General features: G+C 42.9%; 2 protein-coding genes across 6 annotated transcripts in view; one reads left to right on the top strand and one right to left on the bottom strand.

Annotated features, from left to right (window-relative positions):
• Positions 1 to 911: 911 nt before the first annotated feature.
• PEG10 (paternally expressed 10) lies at positions 912 to 14,370 on the bottom strand. 2 transcript variants are annotated; one of them, XR_014301328.1, is made up of 3 exons: positions 14,097 to 14,370; positions 9,789 to 9,848; positions 7,285 to 7,423 (listed from the first exon to the last, which is right to left on the bottom strand). XR_014301328.1 is itself a non-coding variant. In XM_082693630.1 (2 exons), exons 1-2 carry the CDS (start codon positions 14,099 to 14,101, stop codon positions 6,190 to 6,192), a joined length of 1,239 nt encoding a protein of 412 aa, XP_082549756.1. In that variant the 5' UTR covers positions 14,102 to 14,370; the 3' UTR covers positions 912 to 6,189. The 2 variants fall into 2 exon arrangements, 1 of the variants encoding a protein (XP_082549756.1); XM_082693630.1 differs by lacking the exon at positions 9,789 to 9,848 and having other exon boundaries at positions 912 to 7,423.
• A 165-nt stretch (positions 14,371 to 14,535) lies between these two features.
• The window catches only part of SGCE (sarcoglycan epsilon), a 66,021-nt gene continuing 57,528 nt past the window's right edge, over positions 14,536 to 23,028 (top strand). For 2 of the 4 annotated variants that reach the window (XM_082693627.1, XM_082693629.1), the window contains exon 1: positions 14,579 to 14,707. In XM_082693627.1, the coding sequence (XP_082549753.1) occupies positions 14,599 to 14,707 (109 nt within the window). In that variant the 5' untranslated portion in view covers positions 14,579 to 14,598. Of the gene's footprint in view, positions 14,708 to 23,028 lie in introns of all 4 variants that reach the window. The other 2 variants (XM_082693628.1, XM_082693626.1) reach the window with 2 other exon arrangements.

Below are 23,028 nucleotides of genomic sequence, written 5' to 3' on the forward strand. Positions count from 1 at the left end.
GAGATGATTTTTAATTGTGTATTTTCATCATTAGCTCTAGCTCTTTCCATTTAGTCACCATCTTCTACGTACCATTCTCAATAAACCATCGTGTTTATGTGACCAGTATATCATATGAATCCAGCAACTCTTTGAAACTGGCACATTAATGTCCCCTTTTCAAGTTTTCTATATGCAACCTATTACTGCTCTGATGTCATTATGTTTTGAGATATGCTGAGTGCCTCACAGATCCCACATTTTGTCACTTTTCTTCATATAACTTTCATGATCACTCTTTTAGTGTTAATTGGTATTTTGAAAATCCACACACTCATTTCCAGCACATCACCATCTTACTTCAGTAGTATGTCTTCCTTTCAGCCCTTACTAATGATTGGATAATTTTTCTATTAATAAATATCAAGTAGGCCATGAAGGATTGATATTAAAGGTTTTTTTTTTATTACGTCAATAGAACCACTACTAATTATGTGGCTTTATTTCATATATTAAGGTTTTGCATCTCAAGGATTTTATATTGTATCAATAGAGAATTAATTGTGTTGCTTTGTTTTTATTTTATATGTAGTTTTGAAGCCAGGAATAATTCAGTTGATCCCTGGAATATTTTGGATAATGGATACTCAGTTGTTTGATGTGTTCTTTATACCACCCGCCACTTCCGAACCTACCCCAGACCCTCCCTTTAGACTCCCAGACCCTCCCCACTGTCCCACCCCTATAGCTCCACCCTTCCCTTTCCCTGCCTTCCTCCACCCTCCCCATTATCCCACCCTCATTGCTGGCCCCCACTCCCTTCCTCCCCCAACCCTCCCTACCACCCCACCCTCACTGCTACAACCCCACCTTCCTCCCCCCACCCTGTTCCTTTGATGTTGGTGGAGGACGCTGAAATGATAAGGACACAGTTTGCACTTAACCACTAAATCTTTATTAATTGAATTTTTATTATGACATCAATACAATATTAGTAAATAGAGAGAAATACAGCAATAAAATGGGTAGGGAGGTGGTAGGGGTAGGGAGAAAAGGCAGGGAGAGGTAAGAGGACCACTGACAGGGTTCTTCTTCATCACTTTTCTGTAACTTCCATGAATATTTACCATCCTTCATTATCAATTTCATTCCAGCAAGTCAAAGAGCATCTATCTCCTCATCCTGTAACTCTCCAAAGGCTCTGCTCACAATCTGGAGCCCTGGACTTAATACCCAGGGCAAAGTTAAATTATTTATTCAATCACCTTTGAAGTTTTTCCCACTAGAGTTTTACTCATGTCCAATTTGCCCTAAATAGTTTGATCTCCCTGCAGTTCCCTCTGAGTTTATTTGAAATCTTTAAGGGTAGCAATCATAGGGTAAAGGATCACAAGTAAGTACACATGTCCACTTATAGAGTTATCTAATACCTATCATGCTAACTTTTAAACTAACCCCACCGACTTAATTACTTAATAGTCCCTCCCACCCTAAAATACTTATGATTACATATACCCCCTATTACTTAAACAGATTACATAAAGAAATAAAAACAATGCAATTTCCACAGACCAATTCCATCAATCACATTCTACAATCTGAAACAACAAAGAACTTTCAGTCCCACTAGATGTTCACTCTTTTCGATGAAAATGCAGTGTGGTTCCCACCCAGCTCTTCGTCTCGGCAGGTGGTCCTTCATTTCTGCTTAGGTCTTTCCAGCAGAGTGTTCTCTGTTGCCAACCTTGGAACTGTAGCTGACGTTCGACGTCTGTGGTGGATGACAGGCAGATCAATTCAGGAGCCCAAGAGGTACCTGCAAACTTAAACACAAATCCACACTGCACCATATAGATGTGCCCCTCTTTATTTTGTGCACCTGCAAGTTCCTTATGTCACCTCACATGATTGAATCAAACTAATTCTTCATTTTCCAGCATCGAGTACAAATACCTCATTGCTCAAACTAAATTGACCCTTCAGAGATGTATGTAAACTTCCTCCATTTCAAGATCTTAGCACAACGCCTTTACTAGTTCTCTCCAGGTTTGCCTAACAATGGGAGCTCATACCTTCTTCCTTGATTTAATTAACACTAATAATTTGGGTCAAAAGTCAATCAAAGTTGCCAATTTGTTTTAAAAAGGTTGAATACTGGCTTTAATAATTCTGATGTTTTGATATATGTCCTTTATGCTTTATTTTGCTCCCTTTCTAACTCCCTTAGAGATTTAATTTCTTTGCTCCTTCCTTTCTTATGAATGAAGGCATTTTGTGGAAAAAATGCCAAAAGAAATCTAAAGTATCCAATTAACATAATCAACAAGAACAAAATAAATTCAGTAAAAGGAAACTTATTAAATTCTGATACTATAGAATAAATTTGAAATTACTTATCCTTAACACCTACATTTATAGATAGTATATATAGCAATAAAGCATAGAGCACACTGCCAACAGTTTTTTCACAAGCTTTACTAAACAGCCAAATGTGTGTCAGGGTCTTCATCCATGCGCCGCTGACCCACACCACCATGCTTTCCCTGACCGCTGCTGTCGTTGGTGGACATCTCCAGACTCTGCTTGCAGTGATGGCAAATGTCCGTGTGCTCATGCCGGGGCCACAGACAAAGACCCATTTCTAGGCCCTCTGCAGCTTGAAGATCAAGTGACAACTGTAAATTTGACACAAAACAACTTGAATTCAAATGTATGGATGATGGGTTGATTTGAGGTAAACTGAAGTGACACTTCAAAATAGTCCAGAAGCACAAACGCACCATTTTAAAGGTAATTACTCTAAAACACGTGAGTGACTGACAAGCTTTCGGATTCCATTGAAGGAAAAAAAAAAAAAAAGTGGGGGCGGGGCGCAGGGAGCGGGGAAGTCATTTAGAATCAAATAGCCAATTAGGTATCTTTTTTTGAATTTGTAGATCTTTTTGTGTGATTTTTTTAAAAGGCCCAATTGATAAAATTGATGTCACATATGACATTAACCTAGCAGATTGAAGAAGAAGGGGATGAACTATTACACCAATACTCCAGCTCTGAGGAGCCTCTCATTCACAGTGTTGTAAGAGAAGTTCACAGTAAAGAAAAACTTTATACTATGTTATGTATCAATTTTAATTAGTTTAACAATAAGAATGGGATTGTACTTTGTAATTCAATGGAAATAATTTCTGAAAGCAGTCACCACTTTAAAACACTGTTAAAAGACACTAGTAACCTACAGCTTAAACTTTTAAGTATTTTAAACATGCAAGAATAAGGGTGGGGGATAATGAATGGGTGAAAGGTGATGTGGATGAAAAATGAAACTTCACCATTGGACTCCTCTTCATGATACGCAATTTGAAATCTATACCATGTTGTCTACTGCTCAAACTGTGTTTTGGCAATTGGAGGTTGTGTACTGAAACACAAGCCCCTTGAAGCCTGCCTCTTTCTTCTCCGTGCGTGGCAGCAAAATGGAGTCTCAGCAACCAGGCAGGAACGATGACACAAACCCTGCAGCAGGGATAATGGCAGCAGTAAAGAATTAAACAGAAAGAGAGAGGTTAGACAGTTCAAGGTAGTAGCAAAAGACCAGGCTAAAGAAGTCAGGCAGTCCCAGGTTAGCACAAAGCATCCAGGAGACTAGAGGTTGTCTCTGGACTGAAGACAATGCTTGTATTGTCTGTTGCTTTGAGTCATTTGAGATGCTTTGAGGCCTTTCATTCATTGGCAGCTTCTTTTCATCTCCATCCTCTAGAGGGGACCCCTTTGCACTGTGTGAACTCTGATCCTTTTAAAGTGAGGTTACCCATCAGGTTACCCTCTGGATTTAAAGTTCACTGAAGAAGTCCGTATCTTCAAGACAGTGTCCAGTGCCCCAAGTCCTCTTCTTCAAAGATAACCCTCGCAGGCATAGGAGTGTGGGTCTGGGTGCTAAATTCATGTCCCCTCTCTAAGCATCCTAATGCTACAGTCTAGTGAGGGGACTGATGATGAAATGCCCAGATGTATATGGAGGCAGACGCATGGAGAGATGCTTCCAACACTTCAGGTGATCCTCTTCCAGCCAATTAACAACACTCCTGAGCTTTCTTCCGAAGAACCAGGACAAGTTGGTAACATTAACTCAGAGTCTCTTAAGAGTTGGGTACGGGACTGCAAGGTAGTCACGCCTCATAAACATCTAACATACCTGAAGCCACCAACAGTCTCTGGTTACCAGGTTTAACTTTTTTTGTGGAAGCCATTACTGGCATGATGATGGTAAGGTGTTGTGAGAAAGCCAGAGTTCTTGGGTACATGAGATTTGCACCAGGGTGTGAAGGCACACTCTAAACATGCAAGAGTCCCTTCTGAGAGAGCACTTCCTTCTGAGGCCTGAGGTGTTTCTGTTGCAGGGGTTTTGCCTGCTTCTGGGAGAACCGGTCGAGTTGCTGCTCCTTGAGAATTAACGGAACCATGAATGCAGAGTTTGAAGATGGTGAAGTTTCTAAGGGTGCAGCAAAAAGATCACGGAAGCCGTTTTACACTGCACCAACAATTCTGGCTTCCTTAATAAGGCGTCGGTCCTCCAGTGATGTAAAGAGAGTACCGAGACTGCAAGAAAAGTCATGTCCTCCTCCTCCTCATCTCCCCCTCCATAAAGAAATCAGCATCTCCTGTGTTTGCATCAGCTTCTCTGTAAATGTTAAACGTGGAATCTGGCAGCCTGTTAATTTAGATGGTGACAGAGGTTTCAGCAGGTAAAACCCAGGCTTCCAGGATTCGCTGGGAAGTAAACTTGTCAGGACTTTTAGTTAAATTGGCAGTTAAGGTGGAAAACTGAGAGAGAAAATGTGTTGGTAAATATTCTGTTGCTCTCAGAAAATGGTGGAGGTCTTTTGGTGCTTTTTTAGGATGTGTGCCAGTCCAGGGTGGCCCTGACCATTCCGAAGCCATTTCAGAGAGGGCTTGTGCCTCAGGTTGGCCTGAAGATGCAGTAGCCGAGTTTAGCACACAGTCACTGATTGAGAAGCTGAGCAGGAGTAAATCTGAGGGTAGAGATCCTGAAGGACATGACAAGTGTCTACATGGTGCTGTAAGACGGCGGCGGCGGCGGCGGCGGAGGTGGCGGCGGCGGCTGCGGCGGCGGATACTGGGGTACCGGAGGCTGGCGGTACCAATGTGGGTTCCAGGTGATCATCACGGGGACATAGAGCGATCGTCCATGTCCATCTCGCCCCACTGGGTACCAGGCAAATCCTACTGGGTAGGTCGGGTACGTGGTGTATGTGGGGTAGGTCTGGTATCCAGGTAGTTGAGGTACGTATTCAGTGTACGTTGCCAGGTGAGCCTGGTCATCCAAGTTTGGAATAGAGAGTCGAGGATACTGATTCTGAATGGTGAAGCTGTTGGGAGCTCGGCAGTCGTAGGAGACTTGCAGTTTCCATCCCCTCTTCACCTGGAGAACCTGGGCTCCATTCGGGGCGATTGTCGGAGTAATCAGCCCGTCTTTCACGTTTCTGGCCACAAAATCTCGCAGGGCTGCCATTTCGGGTTCGGACAGTGAGTACACGTGTCCGCTGGGAATACTGTGCGCTCCAGGTATCATTTCGATGGTGGGGTCAACCAGGCGGTGATCCGGGTAGACGTTTTCGTCCACTGGAGTGTACACATTCTGGACATAGTAATACCTCACTGGCTGGTAAACTCTGTATCCATCCACCGGGTAGTAAAACGACGGCTGTGCCGGTGGTGGGAGCGACGGAGGTATTGGGGAATACATCCGGCAGTGGTATCGGCAATATTCAGAATCAAAGACGATCGATCGGGTGCTCCATGTGATGTTGGGATCGTGTGTGCTCAGCCAGCGCACCCCAAGGACGACGGGGAAGAACGGAGACTGAGTCACATCGAATGACAGCACCTCGCGGTGATCTCCCAGGTCGACTATCAGGTCATGCGTTTCGTGGACAACTGGGCCCGATGCTATGGGGCGTCCATCAATCGCTTCCACCAGTATTGGCCAGTCCTTGACCCTCAGAGGAATTCCGTTCTGGGCAACATATTCGTGATCGATGAAGTTGCCAGAAGCACCAGAATCGATCATGGCTCGGACGAACAGGGTGTGTCTGCCCGGGAGATGAATCTGGAGCATCACTTGCAAGTGTGGAGATGAAGCATCATCTTGTGGGGACCTTATTAATTCTGGCCCGGTCGCTGAAGGTCCCTCTACAGCGGGGCCGGGGAGTTTCCCGCCGGCGAAGCCTTTGAGGCCTTGGCAGGACAGTTGTCGGCGTAGTGACCTCCATTTCCGCAGTAGAGGCAGAGGTTCAGCTTTCTGCGTCTTTCTTTTTCCTCCTGGGTCAGGCGCATGCGGGCGCCGCCCACAGGCTCGGTGGGATCTACCTGGTGGTGGCTCGTGATGTGCGGCAACACCAGCGCGCGCGGTGGGGAGCGCGGCTTGCGAGCAGCGGCCGCTCTGGCCAGCCTTCTCTCGATGTGGATGCACTGGCCGATCAGCGCCGACAGCGACTTGGCCACTTCGAGGCGGGACAGCTCTGCCTGAATGTGGTCGCTGAGGCCCTCGTGGTACTGGTCGATCAGGGCGGGCTCGTTCCAATCCAGGTCCTGCGCAATCATCTGGAAGGCGTTGGAGTAGTCGATGACTGACCCCATGCCCTGGCGCAGACGTCTGATCTTGCGTTTGGCGGCCTCTCGCCTCTGGGGGTCTTCGAAGACGTGCTTCATTTCGGTCATGAAGGCTGGGTAGTTGTGCATCAGGTAGTGGGATCTCTCCAGCTTCGCGGAGGCCCAGCGGGCAGCGCGACCGGTCATCATGCTGGTCACGAAGCAGACGCGGACGCGGTCGACTGAGAAATCTCTGGTGCTTTTCTCCATGAAGAGCTGGCACTGGGCCATGAAAGGAACCAGCATGTCTGGGTTGCCGTCGAACTTCTCAGGAAGGTCATCTGGGCACTCTTCCTCTAGGGGAGTGGGTGGGGCAGCCGCCGCCGCAGCACCGCGGAGCTCGAGGTCATCCTCCTCATCCTGAGGGGGGGGCTCCACTTGCTCACGGAGGGTGGTGTTCTCCTCAGTGAGCTTCTGCACCTGGTTCTGCAGGTTGTTGTTCTCCTCGGACTGCTTCATGACCTTCTCTCGGAGGTTGTTGATCTCTTCAGAGAGATCGTCCCGCCTTCGTTCGGCCAGGTTGGGGATGTACTGGCCCCTTTGGGCGCTGCGTGAGGAGGAAGAAGAGGAAGAGGAGGAGGAGCAAGAGGAAGAGGAGGAGGAGGGGCCGTTGGGGGGAGGAGGAGGAGGAGGAGGTGGGCAGTCGGGCCCCAGGGTGAGAGCTGGAGTGGGAGGAGACCTCCCAGATGTAGCTTCGCTCCTGTGGGGATGGAGGCCCGGATCCTGGCCTCCTCTTCCACCCTTTCTTCTTTTTGTTTTCAAAAGCTTTTTGTTTCTGTAAACAAAGATAAAAGTATAAATTTAACATACATATTCAAAGCAGCACATTTCAAAAAACACTTTAGCATTTTAAAGTAGCCACTAAAATACTTTAAATACATGAGTATTTAAAGTATGCCCTAAAATACTTTAAATACATGAGTATTTAAAGTATCCCCTAAAATACTTTAAATACATGAGTATTTAAAGTATCCCCTAAAATACTTTAAATACATGAGTATTTAAAGTATCTCTTTGTTCTACTTGCTTACATTAATAATTAATAAACAAACACAAAGCTTGCAAAAGGGAGAAAGAAGTTAATCAATTAAGACAATAGATAACAAAAGCATCCTACTTTTTCATGTTCAAATGACCTTTTCCTCCTCAAAGGTCACCTGTTTATTATGTATTTAACAATACATAACTATATCAACAGCACGTTTACCTTCCCTAACTATAAAAGAATGCTGAGACATTCTAAGCAACAGTTTTGTACCAAGAGAGTATGGCAAGAAACTTTCAAGTCAAAGATAGAGACCTAATAAAAACACGCAGGTAAAGCCAGAAGGATAACTGTTACTAGACAAGTTACCTGAGAAATAGCTAATATTCCAGCCAAGAGGGAGCCAAAAAAAAGGGCGGGGGGATTAGAATCACAATGCCATATTCATCAATATAGACACTACCTCCAAGGAGGTTGCCAAGTCATTATCAACATTAACAACTGTCACAGAGCCCAAAGGATTGTCTAAATCCAACCATAATCTAACCATAATCTGATTTCCCAAAGAGAATGCCCTATGGGACAGAAGTGGCACTGAGCAGTTCCCTCCTTATTATGCAGTCAATCCACAATTATCAATTGATGCCCCCCAGGAAGAGCTGGGCTATAAAATGGGACGTTCCAAGAGGCCCAATAATAGTACACCTCAAACTTATAATACAGATTTAATTAAATAATGTAAGTAAAGTACTGAATATTCAACAACTGTTAGCTAATATTAATAAAGTTATTAATAACGAAGGTAACTTTCTGTGTAAAGAGGCTAAAATTAAAACAGGGAGGGGCTGCAATTATGGCAATCTAGCCATGCATTTCCCACCTAAAGACATTAATTTATTTTGGATACACTGTTGGCCAAATCCAGGGCCTCATTTGATTTGCAGGTCATCAATTTGCAACTTCTGGTTTTTAAACAAGTTTTTGTTAGCACAGTCCCACCCAAAAGTTTAGAATTTAGAGCAGGACAGGGCTGTACCCCTTGCTAGGTGGTGAGTAGCTATATGGGGGGAGTTGGGGGGATTTTGGGGGGTTGGGGATTAAAGGTCTTATTATGGGTATGGAGACAATAAATCACACATACAATAAATCATACAACAGTGCCTATGTACTTCTTAAAAAGAGGGTTAAATGCATTTATAATAATTTATTTATAGTAATTTATTTATAGTAATTAGTATAGTAATTAACTTTTTAATATTTTTAAATGAGCATTAAATTCTCATATTTGGAAAACTTTAAGAAAGTGCTCCAAAGTTTAAAAACATAACTTAGAAAGCAGGCAGACTGCTTGTTCACCAAATGTTAACTTGGCAGTCCTGGCCGCCTATTCCTCTCTGACCCATCAAGGCAAAAATGGGACACTAAATTAATTATATTAATTAAAAATCACAAAGATAAACGTGTTATTCAAAGAAGCTAGGTGAAAAATACCTAATATTTCAATCAGTAGGGTATAAGGGGAAAAAAAAGGTAATGGTAATCAAACATGATACCTGTACCCTTGTCTCCAGCTATAGGGAAATACCCCTTTCTCCTCCTTCTTTGAAACCCCTCATAATCTTTTAGGCCCTTCCCCTGCACCCCCACTCCCCTGCACCCCCAGCCACTTTATGCTCTGCTCTGTCCTTGGAGTGGCTATACAGCAAGCGGAGTCTTTAAAGGACAGAATTACTGTGCCATTTTAATAGTTTTAATTGGCATTCGAGATAAAATATTCTAAATAGTCTAAAAGTTTAGAAAATAAATCATAACCTGTGACACTGTTTCATTTCTAACTCCTTAAAGATAATTGTATTAGTGACACTCAAAAGATCACAAAATAGTACAATTTTTATTTATCAAAAAGTTTTTTTATTTAATAAATATGTAATAAAATAAAATTAATTAATAAAAATTTTTATTTAAGAAACATCCCATTTATTAAAAGTTTTAATGTCCCATTAAAAACAACTAGTAAGCATAAGTCAGGTGACTCAGGTGCCACTTTTGTCATCTAGACATTAATAGTTTGAAAACTTAGAGAGAAGACTTCTGGAAAGGCATTCAGAGCATGGCCTGGGGCTGCCTGACCCAGGTCATGAAGTTAACAACCTACATGTCAATCACAGTCACTGGGGTGTGCTTTATTGAGGCCCAAGTCTGAAGGTTTTAACATCTGCAAAACACAATAATAGGACAGGTATAACAACATGTTCAGAAATCAGCAAACAATCATTGTATTGTTTAGGGAATCAGAAGATCAATAAATGTTTAAAATTCAAATGCTTTTGGTAGACAGGAAGATAACATAAAAGTGAGAAGAAATTGGAGTTAAGACAGTAAGAAGGGGGCTGTGACTATGTAATGTGGGGATGCATGTCCCCTCCCCAAAACACTGAAATCTTTAACAAATATTTAATTCAGTGCTGGTCAAATTAAGGATCTTATCTGACCTGCAAGTTCACCAGTTTGAGACCCCTGACCCTTATCGAGATCAGGCATCAGGTACCCACCCATGGGATTTTTAATTTTGGGATGGGACTCCAAGTCCTAAAGGAGATAACTGCCCAGAGAAGAATAGTTTAATCTTTAAAAATGGTAGGATAGTGGGCAGGCAGATTAACATTCAGTGTAAATAAAGTTTTAAAATATTTAAATAGTAACTAAAGCACAAGTTAACTTGGAAACAGGAGCAGTGTGACTTTATTTGAATTACAGAACTCTGGCTCCTTCAATCCCCCCTTACTAGGGGCTGGACTGCAGAGGTGAGGTCAAGAGGCCCCATTCCTAAAACCTGAAAGGACGCACAGCACAGAGCCAAGCCCATGGGACAGATGTCACCTTTAGACATGGAAAAAAAAATTCAGTGTTAATCTATATAGGAATTAAATACATTGATTAATCTTTGACTCTTCATGATTACTTCTAAAAACTTCTATTCCCCAAACACACCAAAGAGTAACAGTAGCCAAAAACCACTGCACATTAAATATCTCATTAGAAAATGACACTTCATTAATCAACTCTTAATTGCCTTACATATTCAAACCCAATTTCTTTTTTAGGACCTTGCGTGTTATTTGTGAAATGCAAATTATATTAATATGCACATTTTTACCATTGTTTTGAACTTTAAAAGAATGCAAAAGAAGATAACAAATTTCCAAAGGGAGTGGGGGTGAGGGTAGCAAGGTGGGCCTGGGGAGTAATTGAAAGCTGTAATTACTCTAAATATAAATATGTAAAATATATAAATTATATACTTGTTGGGGGGAGATGACAGATATTTGGGAGTTCAAGTCTTGGCTCATGGCTTATAATATAGGAAACCAGGTTTTAAAATTTCTTCCTTTAGTTAGAAACATAAATGTAGTATATCTAACTGGAGGTAAGGCATCAATTTGTTTTATATGCATGTTTTATAATGCCAGCTAAAACCCTCCAATCTATATTTTGTAATGTTGATGTTACATTATACAAATTTCAAATATGACAATTATGTACCACCATTAAGTATTCCACCATTAAGTATTCACCCCAAATTTAAATAATTAGCTTATGCTTTTCATTTTTAAAAAGCTAATTATTTTGAATATCTTAAATATAGTTTTGTCTTATAATTACAGCTTACATTACTGGAGTTTAAAAATGCACTTTTTTTTTTTTCATCCTGTTAAGTGTGAGAGATAACGCAAGCAAGCAATGCCTGGGACATTCCAGGACAGCAAACACCATAGAAAACAAACCAGAAAACCCCTGCAGACTCCAAAGAAGGCAATGAATAAGCCAATTCACTCTGGTCATTTAATACATATTTAATGAATGCCTACCATGTGCCAGGCACAATTAATAAATATGTAGGCAAGTTAGCCAGGGCTAATCTCCTAGAGTTCCAAAGGAAAAAAAAAACCAAAAACCCAGCTTCACAGGCACACAGATGAACACCTCATCCTTGCCTCAAGACCAAGCCAATAGTACCAATAAACCACTCCTATGAAGCACAGTTCAAAAGTTGTTCCTTATTTTCTGTCCACCAAAGAATCTGATTTCAGTAAGCCACCACAAATGTCCATTAGTGTCTCTAAAAGCCCTTAAATGTGAAAGTATTTAAAACAATTTAATTTCATTTGTAGTAAAAACATTTAGCTGGATTGCCCTTAGGGGCACCAGTCATGTCTGCTCAGTAGCACTTTTCATAACTCACTATCAGGAGTTTAAATTGTGGAATTATATTACTTAATATACAAAGCACTTGTAAAAAATGCTTATAAATCCCAGGTATAATTAGCATTGTTGCTAATTGTTTTGATTTTATTGTTGTTTTTTATTTATTATTCTTATATTTGTTGGACACTAATGGATAAAAAGCAAAATCTGCGCTGCCAAGAAACCGCAGGAGGGAGGGGCTGTGCAGCCAGGCTCAGGCAGTGAAAGCAGTGAAAGCGTGCAGGCGCAGAGGATGTGGGCCTGTAGGGAGGGGCTGGGGGCTCACACTGCGCACGCGCAAGAAGGCTCTGGGAGGCGGGGCCATAGGCCACCTCAGAAGAGGCGGGCTCAGGGAGGGGCCAAGCTTTGGAGAGGCGGTGTCTGGGCAAGCCATCTCAGAGGAGGTGGGCATAGGGAGGGGTGCTTTCTGGGGTATCGCCTCAGAGGAGGCGGGTTCAGGAGGAGGTGGGGGTTCTGAGGGGACCCACCTCAGAGGAGGAGGGCTCAGGGAGAGGCGGAGTCTGGAAGAGCAGCCTCAGAGGAGGCAGGCCTAGGGAGAGGCGGGGTCTGAGGGAGGGGCCTCAGAGGAGGCGGGCCCAGGGAGAGGTGGGGCTTGGGAGAACGGCCTCAGAGGAGGCGGGCTCAGAGAGAGATGGGGTTTAGGGGAGCCGCCTCAGAGGAGGCGGGCTCAACGAGAGGCGGGGCTTGGGGGGGAGCAGCCTCAAAGGGGGCGGGCTTGGGGAGAGGCGGGGCCTGAGGGGGCGGCCTCAGAGGAGGCGGGCTCAGGGAGAGGTGAGGTCTGTGCGAGCCACCACAAGAGGAGGGGGCTCAGGGAGAGGCGGGGCTGGGGAGAAAGTGTCTAGAAGGCGCGCTCTAGGAAGGCGCGCTGCAGAGGAGGCGCGCTCTGAGTAGGCGCTGGGAGGCGCTAAGCACACTCCTAGCGGATACTGCAGAGAAGGCGCGCTAGAATGGGCGGGGCAGGTCTGAGACTGGCTGTTTGCCTCTCCTAGGAACCCCCTCCCCAAACCCCTCCCACCGGCCTCCCCAGCCAGATTCATTTCATGCAACAGCGCAATCACCCCCAGATCCAACCCCCCCCAAACTAAGCAAACCAACAGTTTCCACAAACTGTTGCTGGACGCCAATTCGCGCCACCTTTACAACTACACCGCCACTTCGATCCAGCGCAACTAGGCAAGGCAGCCCGCTCTGCCACCACCAAAAGATTCCCTTTTGCACTCAAGTCAGCGCCCCTCCACTCCACAGCTATAGCTGGAATGGTGTGGGCCGAATGTTAAACACTAATTTTTGCCCGGGGCTCCATTTTGTCTAACAGCACCATCATGCAGACAACCGTCCTGCAGAAAAACATAGTGGGAGCCATTCCAAAAGGTGTGTTAGACACAAAGGGTGGGGTCCCCCTCTAAGACGACAGAGTAATCTTACTCTACAGCTCTTGCCCCTTTACAGCTGGTTTCTTTGTAGCGCAAAACAGTGCAGCTTGTGTACCCCTGCAGCTGTTATTACTTTGTAGTGCGTTTTAGGTGTAAATTCTCTGCAGCTCATGTACCTCTGCAGTTCCTGTGCCTTGGAGCACAATGAAGCGCTGTTGTAGTGCTAGTGGTATCATTCTTGTAGCGCTCATCTGCTGCAGCTCAGGTTTTATAGTGCATTTAAAGCGCAAATCAGTCATCAGTCTGCAGCTCATATACTGCTGCAATTCATAATGGTTTGTAGCGCATTGAAGCGCCCATCAGTTTGTAGCGCAACTGAAGCGCCCGTGCATCTATAGCGCATTTGACGCGCTTATCAGTTTGTAGGGCATTAAAGCGCCCAGTTTGTAGCGCTGTTGAAGCGCCCATCCATCTATAGCACATTTCAAGCGCTTATCCGTTTATAGCGCATTGAAGCGCCAATTAGTTTGTAGCGCCTATCACTATGTAGCGCTTTTGAAGAGCAAATTGCAGATTGGTCTGTAGCTCATGTCCGTCTGCAGCTCATGTCTGTCCGCAGCTCATGTCTGTCTACAGCCCTTATCTGGACTTGAGTCCTGGAAATCAGAGCCCTGAAGGCTTGGTTTCTCCACTCTGTTTTGGGGTACTGCCAGTGAAGGCGTGACAAGATTTGCGTGGAGACATTCAGGGACACTACTCCATCTCCCGCAGCTCCCGAAAAGGACAGGGAAGGAATGTGATCTTAATAAAAGAAACATCCTCACCGCATACTCACCACGCGAGGACTCCTCTGCGAAGACAGGAGGACGGGGTCCCACACCTGCGCCAGGCGTGGGTTCCGCTGGGTGCTCTGCAGCCCGGAGTGGCTCCGGACGCGAGCCCGCTCAGCGGACCTTTCTCGAGGCTTGGTGGACCCTCTTCGCTGTTCTCCCCAGGTCGCAGTCAGGTTTCTTCGACACACACCAACCGAAGTTGAAGCGCGTGTACCAGGAGCGCCGACTGGGAGCCTTATATAGGCTGAACAGAGGAGGGGGGCGCCAAATCCCAGCGTGCTCCGCGGGCTAGGGGGGCGGAGGGGAGCGGGGGCGGAGGGGGGATGGGGGATGGGGGTGGGGGCGATGGCCACGCTACACTGGCCCGCCGCTAGAGGGAGTACAGGATTAAGGAGGGGGTGCAGGATGCTGATGCTGAACTGGCCAAGCTGGGAGGAAAGAAGAAAGGGAGGGGAGGGGAGAATCGAGGACGGCCGGCCTAGCCAGGCCAAGAATGCAATTGCCCCGGTGGTGGGAGCTGGGAGACCCTTGTGCTTGGACGGGACAGGGTCGGGGGACACGCAGGATGAGCCCCGCGACCACTGGCACCTTCTTGCTGACAGGTTAGTGGCCCGCGCGCGACGGGAGGTCCTGGGGCCAACAGGCCGCCGCCTCCCCATCCCCCGCCCGGGTTTTGGGTATCTGGGCGCATTCTCTGGGTGTCAGCCCCCCTTGCTGCCCCTGTCCCCAGTACACCCCTCTTCCAGGACACCCCGTACCCCAATTCTCGGACCTTGTGAGTCCCTTTCCAGGCTTGACCCCTGGCCTTTTCTTTTTCTCTGCGCCCCCGCGGGCCCCTCCCTGCCCAGAGCGCGCAGAAATTCCATCTCCAATTTTCATTCCTACCCGAACCCCCCAATTCCCAGCCCTGGTGATGGACCTCTCCCCATCCCTGCAGCAAAGACTTGGGGGTTGTCGCCCATTTTTCTGGGGGTCGTTACCACACGAAGGGGGCACTGCGGCCCGGAGACAAGCCATAGGAAATGGGTGTCAAGCCGCGTCCCTTTCCACGCAAACACATCCTTTTCTTTCCTTTCCTTGAATCCGATCGGGAGAGAAAACAAAAGTGTGCGTTTGAAACACTTAATTCCCCCTCTTCCTAAGAGCATTTCTCGGCGGCGGAGATCTCGTTTTTCTTAGGGTTTATGGAGCGGGGAAGCAGAATCGTGAAATGCTGGGAGCTAAACAGGGCGTTCAGGTCAGGGTTAACCCCGGCTTGGGGCCAGAGACGCTGCAAACAACACCGTTTGCCCCACCAACTGCACTATTTTGAAAAGCTAAAACAATTAAAAACAGCTGTGGGTGCCTCCAGTGTGCTTGGAGGCTCCGGAGCTCCCAGCTATGGCCTTTTGGTGGTGATTACAAGGTTTACACAGAGACCTAGTTCTCCCTGCAACGTTACATTTTTCTAAATCTTGTAGAGAGAATGAATGCGTTTAGTCACGGTAACCGCATGCTTAATCCTTTCAAGCGTATTGCCGAATTCGGCCACAAATGTTTGTGTGTATTTATGCATATAAACATAAATATTTTACCTTAGATAAAATTGCAGTGAGTTACAAGCCTTTAAAATACTGATGAAGAAAGATGCCTTAAAAAAAAAAAAAAGCCATAACGAGGATTTTCACTTAAGTGCCTTAAAGTGTTAGGTTCTGAGAAAAAGGACAATTTGTTGATGATCTTAGAAAAAGAAGTTTAGTGAAAAGGGAAAACCAATTGTTTACAGCTGAGTGAGGTTCCTGAAATACGGATGAGACACATTTGTATTCCAAGGCTAAAACTGAGCATATTTTAGTAACATTGCTACAGATTGTTTATACGTATGGGAGAATTAAGAATTTGGCCCATTGTCGATGATGCTGGTAGGGTGTCAGGAATTGCACGTGAAGCTGGCTTTTCTAGGAATAAACAAAACTGGAGCACATTTACTGAGATTTTACTTTTTATCAGAAATGAGATGTTGACCATCGGATATATGAAAGAATGAATGAAGTGAAGATTTCCAACAATGAAAGATATTTTTCTAGGAAGTTGGGGTGAGCACAATTATACTTTCTAGAAGTGCCTTTTGCTCTTAAGATGTTCATCCTTTCCTGCAAGTTAAAATAATTTGGGGATTCTTATGTTTGCCAGAGTGCTTTTCTCCTGACCACCAAACTGTCAACCCCTTAGACTTTTTTTTTCCAGTCCAGAAAAGTTACTTTACCTAATTGTTAACTGATAAGATATACTTTTTCTAAAAAGTGAGAGTAAAAACCAGTATAGATGGTAGGGAAAAGGAAGGTTTAAAAATCTATCCCAAGACACTTAAAGTTTAAACCACTTTACTGTTAACCAGCTTTAGTATTATTTTTATCATACTGAATTCCTACTCACTATGCAAAATTCAGGAGAAAAGAACTTCAGAAAACTGGGGAAAAAGCAAGAAAATCAAGATCACCTGTAACCCCTTCATCCTGAGTTAACCTTTGTAAACATTATAGTTTACTTTTTCAGACTTTCTTTATGAATGCTTACGTATCAAAATAATATATATTCTTCATAGAGCTGCATGTGTATGATTTTTAAAAATTAAAAATGAGATTAAAATAATTTTTCAAATTAATTTTTTTCCAAAGAGAGCTGTCAAATAACATTATATTTGCCCAGGTTTTTTTAAAAAAAGGAAATAATATTAATTACTTTTTCTAATTAAAATTTTAAATGAACAACATTGGTACATAAATATTTAAAACTAGAGAACTGAGAATTTCCCCTGACTTCACTATTCTAACATATACAGTTATCATTTTGGTATATTTCCTTGTGTTTTTATTTCTCAACATATAAAATAATTTTTACTTTGTTTAAAAACAGAATTTTCTAAGAAAAAACAATATCGATAGGTAAGTGATTATGATGAAACTTTTAAAATCTGAAACAAGACAATATTAAAAACAAACACAAAAAACCGACTATGATAGGCAAATACTTTAGATAATATTTGTGTTAGCTAACAAAACAACATTAACTATCCCCCCATTAATAGACAAGAATTTTAAACACCTTTTTTGACATTTAGTTACCTAAGTGAATTTTGGATTTTTTCAGATATTTCCAAGTGTTGACTGTTTCTTATCCATTTTGCACAAGATTGCATGTAAAGCAAAGAAGGGTGTTAATAAGCATATTTATTTTATCAGATAATAACTGGGCATTGTATTTGGACAGTTGAAAACATTTTTATGAGCATTTGCTGTGGATCTATGAAGCTGTTGATTTACCACCTGTATTTAACTTCTTATGTAGTGGGAAAAGTGTATTTCAAAAGAAAGTAGAATTTTCCCTTGTCAAGTAGTAACTAGACTTTCTACTTGGACTTTTACCTATTTTATGACAATTTGCCATGTTAAATGTGATACTCTTGACTTACCTCAGGTATTCAGCCTAATTTCTAGGGTGGTAGGAAAATTGTATTTCAAAACAAAGTGGAATTTTCACTTGTCAAATAATAACTAGACTTTCTAGTTGGACATTTAATCTCTTTTAAATGAAAATTTGCTATGGACCTATGAACCTGCTGATTTTCTACATGCATTTGACTTAACTTTTAGCATGGTAGGGAAATTTTATTTCTAAGCAAAGTAACATTTTCAGTTGTCAGTATTAGCTAGACTTAGTATTTGGTTATTTTATCACTATTATAAGAGTTGCCATCAATCTAAAAGCTGTTGGTTTACCTGGTGTATTTAGCTTAGCTTCTAGGACAATGGACAAAATGTATTTCTAAGCAAATTGGAATTTTCACTAGTCTTTCTCTCAAACATTAAAAAGAGCGAGAGACAGGACCAGAGAGAACTAGCGAGAGACCTCAAAGAGATAAAGATAACTGTAGTTCAGATTCTAACACGGGTTTCCTACTGATGAAAACCATGCTCTAAACAAAATGCTGAATCAGTGAAGAAACCCCACATGTTAAAAAACTCTCCATCAAATTTCAGATTGTTTGAGGGTTCCAGTAAGGGCAGGATTTATAGATCCTATTTTCTCCTAAATAACCAGCCACTTTGTTTCTTTTTCTCTTTTACTAACTGTAGCACACACTCACTCTTTCTGACTCCTTTTCTTGAACCTTACCCTTGCCTCAGCTCTAAACATCAGAGTGCAAATCCTATTGCTGATCTTATTTCTTGCTCTTATTGCAAAATAAGGATTCCAGGTGAATAGATGATATGAGTTTATGTGTCCGCTAGAAATTCTCGAGATGGAGCTGTGGTTTAGTTCAAAGCTTCATAGAATTGTTAACATGATGGCTTTTTTCCCCTTTTCATCCTATTGAACTTCCCCAGCAGAGATAGAGAGACAGACATATAGACAGTCATGAACAGACTCTCTCTCTTTCACACACACACACACACACTCACACACACACACTCTCAAGCTTTTTCTAAACTTCAGAATACTGTTCTCTAGTCTGCTGTCTTCCTGATTTCCAGAAATGTTAGCCAAAAACAGGAATGCAAAATTCAAAAAAAGAAGCTGGTGTTCCTAAGGATCAACAAGTCTTTTTAAATGAACATTTTTTGATCGGGGTTTTTAGTTGGTAGGATCAGATGGAGTCTCAATGCTCTTAAAGCTGTTTAATATGATCTGCCTCCAAACAACATTCTCTCTAAGCAGAATTCCTAGTGTCTTCAATTTTTAAACAATGTAACTGTAGTAAAGACAGTATTGAATAAAAAACAATCTCCACAGTCTGACGCTAGAACAGACATTTCCACTGATGCTCCTTTCTTTCTAGTCTTTGTTCTGTGTGCATATGTATTTTTCAAAGACTATAATTTTAATATGTGTAGCTTTGTACACTTTGTTTTGAAACATAAGTGCATCTTGCTTTCAGCAAAGCATTTGTTAAGGCTTTAGATGCTCTTATGCGAGATGGTGTGTAGACTAGCCGGATTGCTTTGTGAGTATGAGACAGGCTAAGCTAAGCACCCACCAGGTGTGTGGGTTACTGGGTTGGGGTCCAAGAGTGGTCCCCGGGGAAAGATCCAAGCCTTTGCCCTGGGTCTTCTCTTTTTCAGTGAATTTTATGAATGATTTTGAGGAAGATTTAAGAGGCTTGCATTAAAATCCAGGGATGGCTTGCAAAGGGGTAACTGTGATAAGTAGATAACAGAATTTAGAGTTAATATTACTTAAACAGGCTGCTGTGCCATGCAAAAGATGTTTTATAGCAGTAAATACATCATAATTCATTGGTATATAAGGAAGGAGGTGACTTAATGTGGTGGCAATTTTTCAGGGAAAAGAAGGTTAATATGAACCAGCGGCTTGATGTGTCTGTGAAAAAGAAAAAAAAAATCAAATTCAGATTCTGAGAATAGTATAGTGTCCATATGTCACAAAAATTAATAGTACCCCCCTCTAATTAACCACATCTGTAGTATTGTGTCCATTTCTGGCTGTCACATTTAAAGAGAGACGTTGACAAATTAGACAACTTCCAGAACAGTCCGTGGGGATGGTGAGGGGTCTGGCAATCCTGTCACAGGAGGTATCCTCAAAGGGTCTGGAAATGTTTAGCTTGAAGACTAAAGTAGACATAAACTCTCTTCTGTTGGTTTCGGAAAGCAGAACTAGCTCCAGTGGGTGAAAGGTAGAGACGGATTTCAATTCCAGACCTTTCTAACAGTTAGTGCAGCTCAGCAAGGGAATCAACCTAATACTTTTACATGGTCTGTTCTTTCAAAATATCAAAAATATTAACCTTTATTGCAATTAATGTTTAATCTGAAGGCTGTATAACATTTTAATGTAGGGCAGCAAAGAAGCTTGTAATGGAAACATTTCATTTGTTTCTGATAAACTGTCTAAAAAGAAGAGCCCTATGTATTGCAAGTTGATCTCTTGCAACTTGAAAGTAGCTGTAATGGGGCAATTTAACACATTCCTTCCTACCCTCTTATTCTATTTCAAACATGAATATCTATCAGAGAAGAGAATTAAAGGGCTTTTGGCTCTGTTTTGGCTTCCCCCATCCCCCTTTCTGCAGAGTGTCCCGGGCCTTAACTTGTTTCCCATAGTTCTTCCTTTCCTGATGTTTCTCGCTGGCTGGGAACAGGCTTCCCGGGCAGTGGCTGCCCCATGCTGGGGCACCCAGGGTTAAGGGGGAGCAGCCGCTGCTGGCTGCTGGTGCAGGACAGCTAAGCCCTTGGCCGCTGGATCCTCTTACCCTGGGGGAAACAGGGGGCAGTTTTCACCCCTCTTCTATGTCCTTGACATACTTGGTTATAATTTTTAGCTTTTCAGTTGAAGATAAAACCTTTCAATCAAAAGTAGTTTCCGACTCTGTGCTCTTTTAACTTCTCTCCATTTCAGGTTAGCCTGGATTCTGACGATCCCAGGGGCACATTCTTTGCGTCTCAAACATGTTTTGTGGCAGATTTTCTTTCTCCTCCATCCACCTATTGATTGTTTATTTTGATTACTATATCTAACTTTGGAAACTTGATTGCTCAAAATTAATCTGTAGAGTATGCAGCAGAGGACCCCATTTCTGAGGAGTGATAACCTGTAACACCATCTGACTCCACAGAAACTCATTTTATGTCCTGGAGCCTTGGAGTGGGGTACGGAGGGGAACTCAGATGAGAGATGTGAAGAAAGAAGAAAATATTCTTCAGGCATCTTTTTTCCCCCAACTTTTTCCCTACTTCTTTTACTCCTGCCTCCCCCCGCCACAATGTTCTCACTCAGATTGTTAGGTCAGGAATATGGTCACTCTAGCTCCGACTGTGTAAAGTATATTTTTCATGTTGAACAAGTTTCTCCTTATTATCTCTCTCTCTTATAAAAGTGCCATGCACTTTTGTGGGATTGTAATAATGTACAGGGCAACTTGTAATGGCTCGCTTCCCAGTTGTTGAAGATGCCACAGGCGTTCCTGCGCTGAGCTCATATTTCCAAGAGAGAAATGCTCAAAGATGAGCTTCTGGCTTGTCACCGCTCGTTCACCTGATCCACAGGCAGCTAGTTGTGATTCCTTGAATGCAATGCTTGCTCCTGCTCCTGGGAAGTAAATAACCCTCAGTGGTAAATTTTAAAACTTAAAAAAAGTTTTAATTAGGTTGTCTCAAAACACAAGTTGCTGTCGTGATTACTAATGTTATATTCTTGAAAATAAATAAATAAATAATGTGGGTAAAGCTAAAGTGCTATTGTCTTCCAGAGTCACTTTGGTAGAAATTTTATTTTTTGGATCTTCCTTCATCTAAGAATTTTTATGCAATATTTATGCAATAGTGGTTTCAATGTGTTTTATTACGTACAAAGCACTTATCTTTAGCACGTCTCACTTTCTACTTAATTGCCTTGGACTAATCAGATTTTTTAGAATAGATCTTCGGCATTTTGTACCCCGGGAATTGCCACGGCATCTGTTGTGACATGGAAGGCAGACTTTTTCTTTTCTGACAAATGAAGCTGCTCATTTCAAAAAAGCTTGGGAGTTAGGCAGCTCTGGTGTAAATTCTTTCCCATTCTTTAATGTTTCACTCATTCATCTGGTCACCATTTTGATTATTATGGAGATTTGGGGTTTATTGCGAATTTGAAAGAAGAAATCACAGTTAATTTTCCTATAGTAGTGAGAGTGAAATATTTTAGTTTCCGGTTTCTTCAGCGATAGGCATAGATGTTAAGTTATTCTTTTACCTTGGAATGCAGATGAAAAGAAAAAATTAGCCGCAAAGGTCTTTTTGTTGTTGTTTTTGTTTTTCCTCTTTAGCAAATTGGTGATTCTTGTTATGCGGTAAAATGACACTGGTTTTTCTCTCCTATGAAATAGCTCCTCAGTGTAACACCTTTAACATTTTCCATTTTCTATAGCTATAGAGTTGATTCTCATCAAAGGCCAGTACTGCAGAAGTGGAAGCAGAACAGATTGCTACGTGTGCTTATCAAAATTTGAAATGTATGCCCTTTTTTTTGTCTAGTCAGTTCCCTTCTAGGAGTTTAGCTTACAGATAGACTTGTGAAAGTGCTCAGAAGTAGAAGTATAAGGATGTTTCATGGAGCATTGATAGCCGTAATGAAAACTTAGAAAACGTAGTAGTCATCTTTACTAAATATTCTTTGATTTATTTATTTCCTGGATGTCAACCTGTTTTGAGACTCCGTGTTGGATGCTGGGGATTGTATGGTCCCAGCCGTTATGAAACTTTTACACTACAGGGGTTGACAAAGATTAATTAAATAATTACACACATAAATGTGCCCTTAGAGCTATAGTAAGTGCTACTGACACTACTAGGATTTCTAAGGAGAGGATCTGGCCGGGCAGGAGGATTAAGGAAGGTATCTCTGAGGATGTACTGAGATCTGAAGCATGAGTAAATGTTAGTGAGGTGAAGAGGAAAGGTGTATTTGAGATTTGAGGTAAAAGGAAGTGCTCTGTAGAGGCCCTGGGGCAGGTTCACTGGGCAAATAGAAGGTGCTGGAAGAAGTCCAGTGAAGTTAGAGCAGAGAGAGAAGAGGGAAGCCATGTGAGAGGAGGTGAGATAGGAGGTCAGGTATCGAATTTTGCTGGACCTGTTAGACCACCTTAAAGAGTGTTATCTGTATCGTAAAACCTCTGTTCTTCTTCGGAGGGGTTTTAAGCGGTACAAGATCAGATTTGCATTTCAAAAAGAGCATTTTGGCGGCTTTGTGAAGAAGAGGTTGGAGGGGTCAGAACTGCTTGCGCACACTATATCCAAGGCTACTTTTGTAATCCCCCCATGGACATGAAGCCCTCCTGAGCAGGGACAGTGCCGGGGAGATGAAGCGCGGAGGGACTTTCTGAGGAGTGAATAGCAACAGGAGTGGGTTGTGGACGGAATTCGCCTTTGCCGTGGAGATTGGC

This window comes from Mustela nivalis (assembly GCF_964662115.1).
Source record: "Mustela nivalis genome assembly, chromosome: 12".
In the NCBI taxonomy this organism is placed as follows: domain Eukaryota; kingdom Metazoa; phylum Chordata; class Mammalia; order Carnivora; family Mustelidae; genus Mustela; species Mustela nivalis.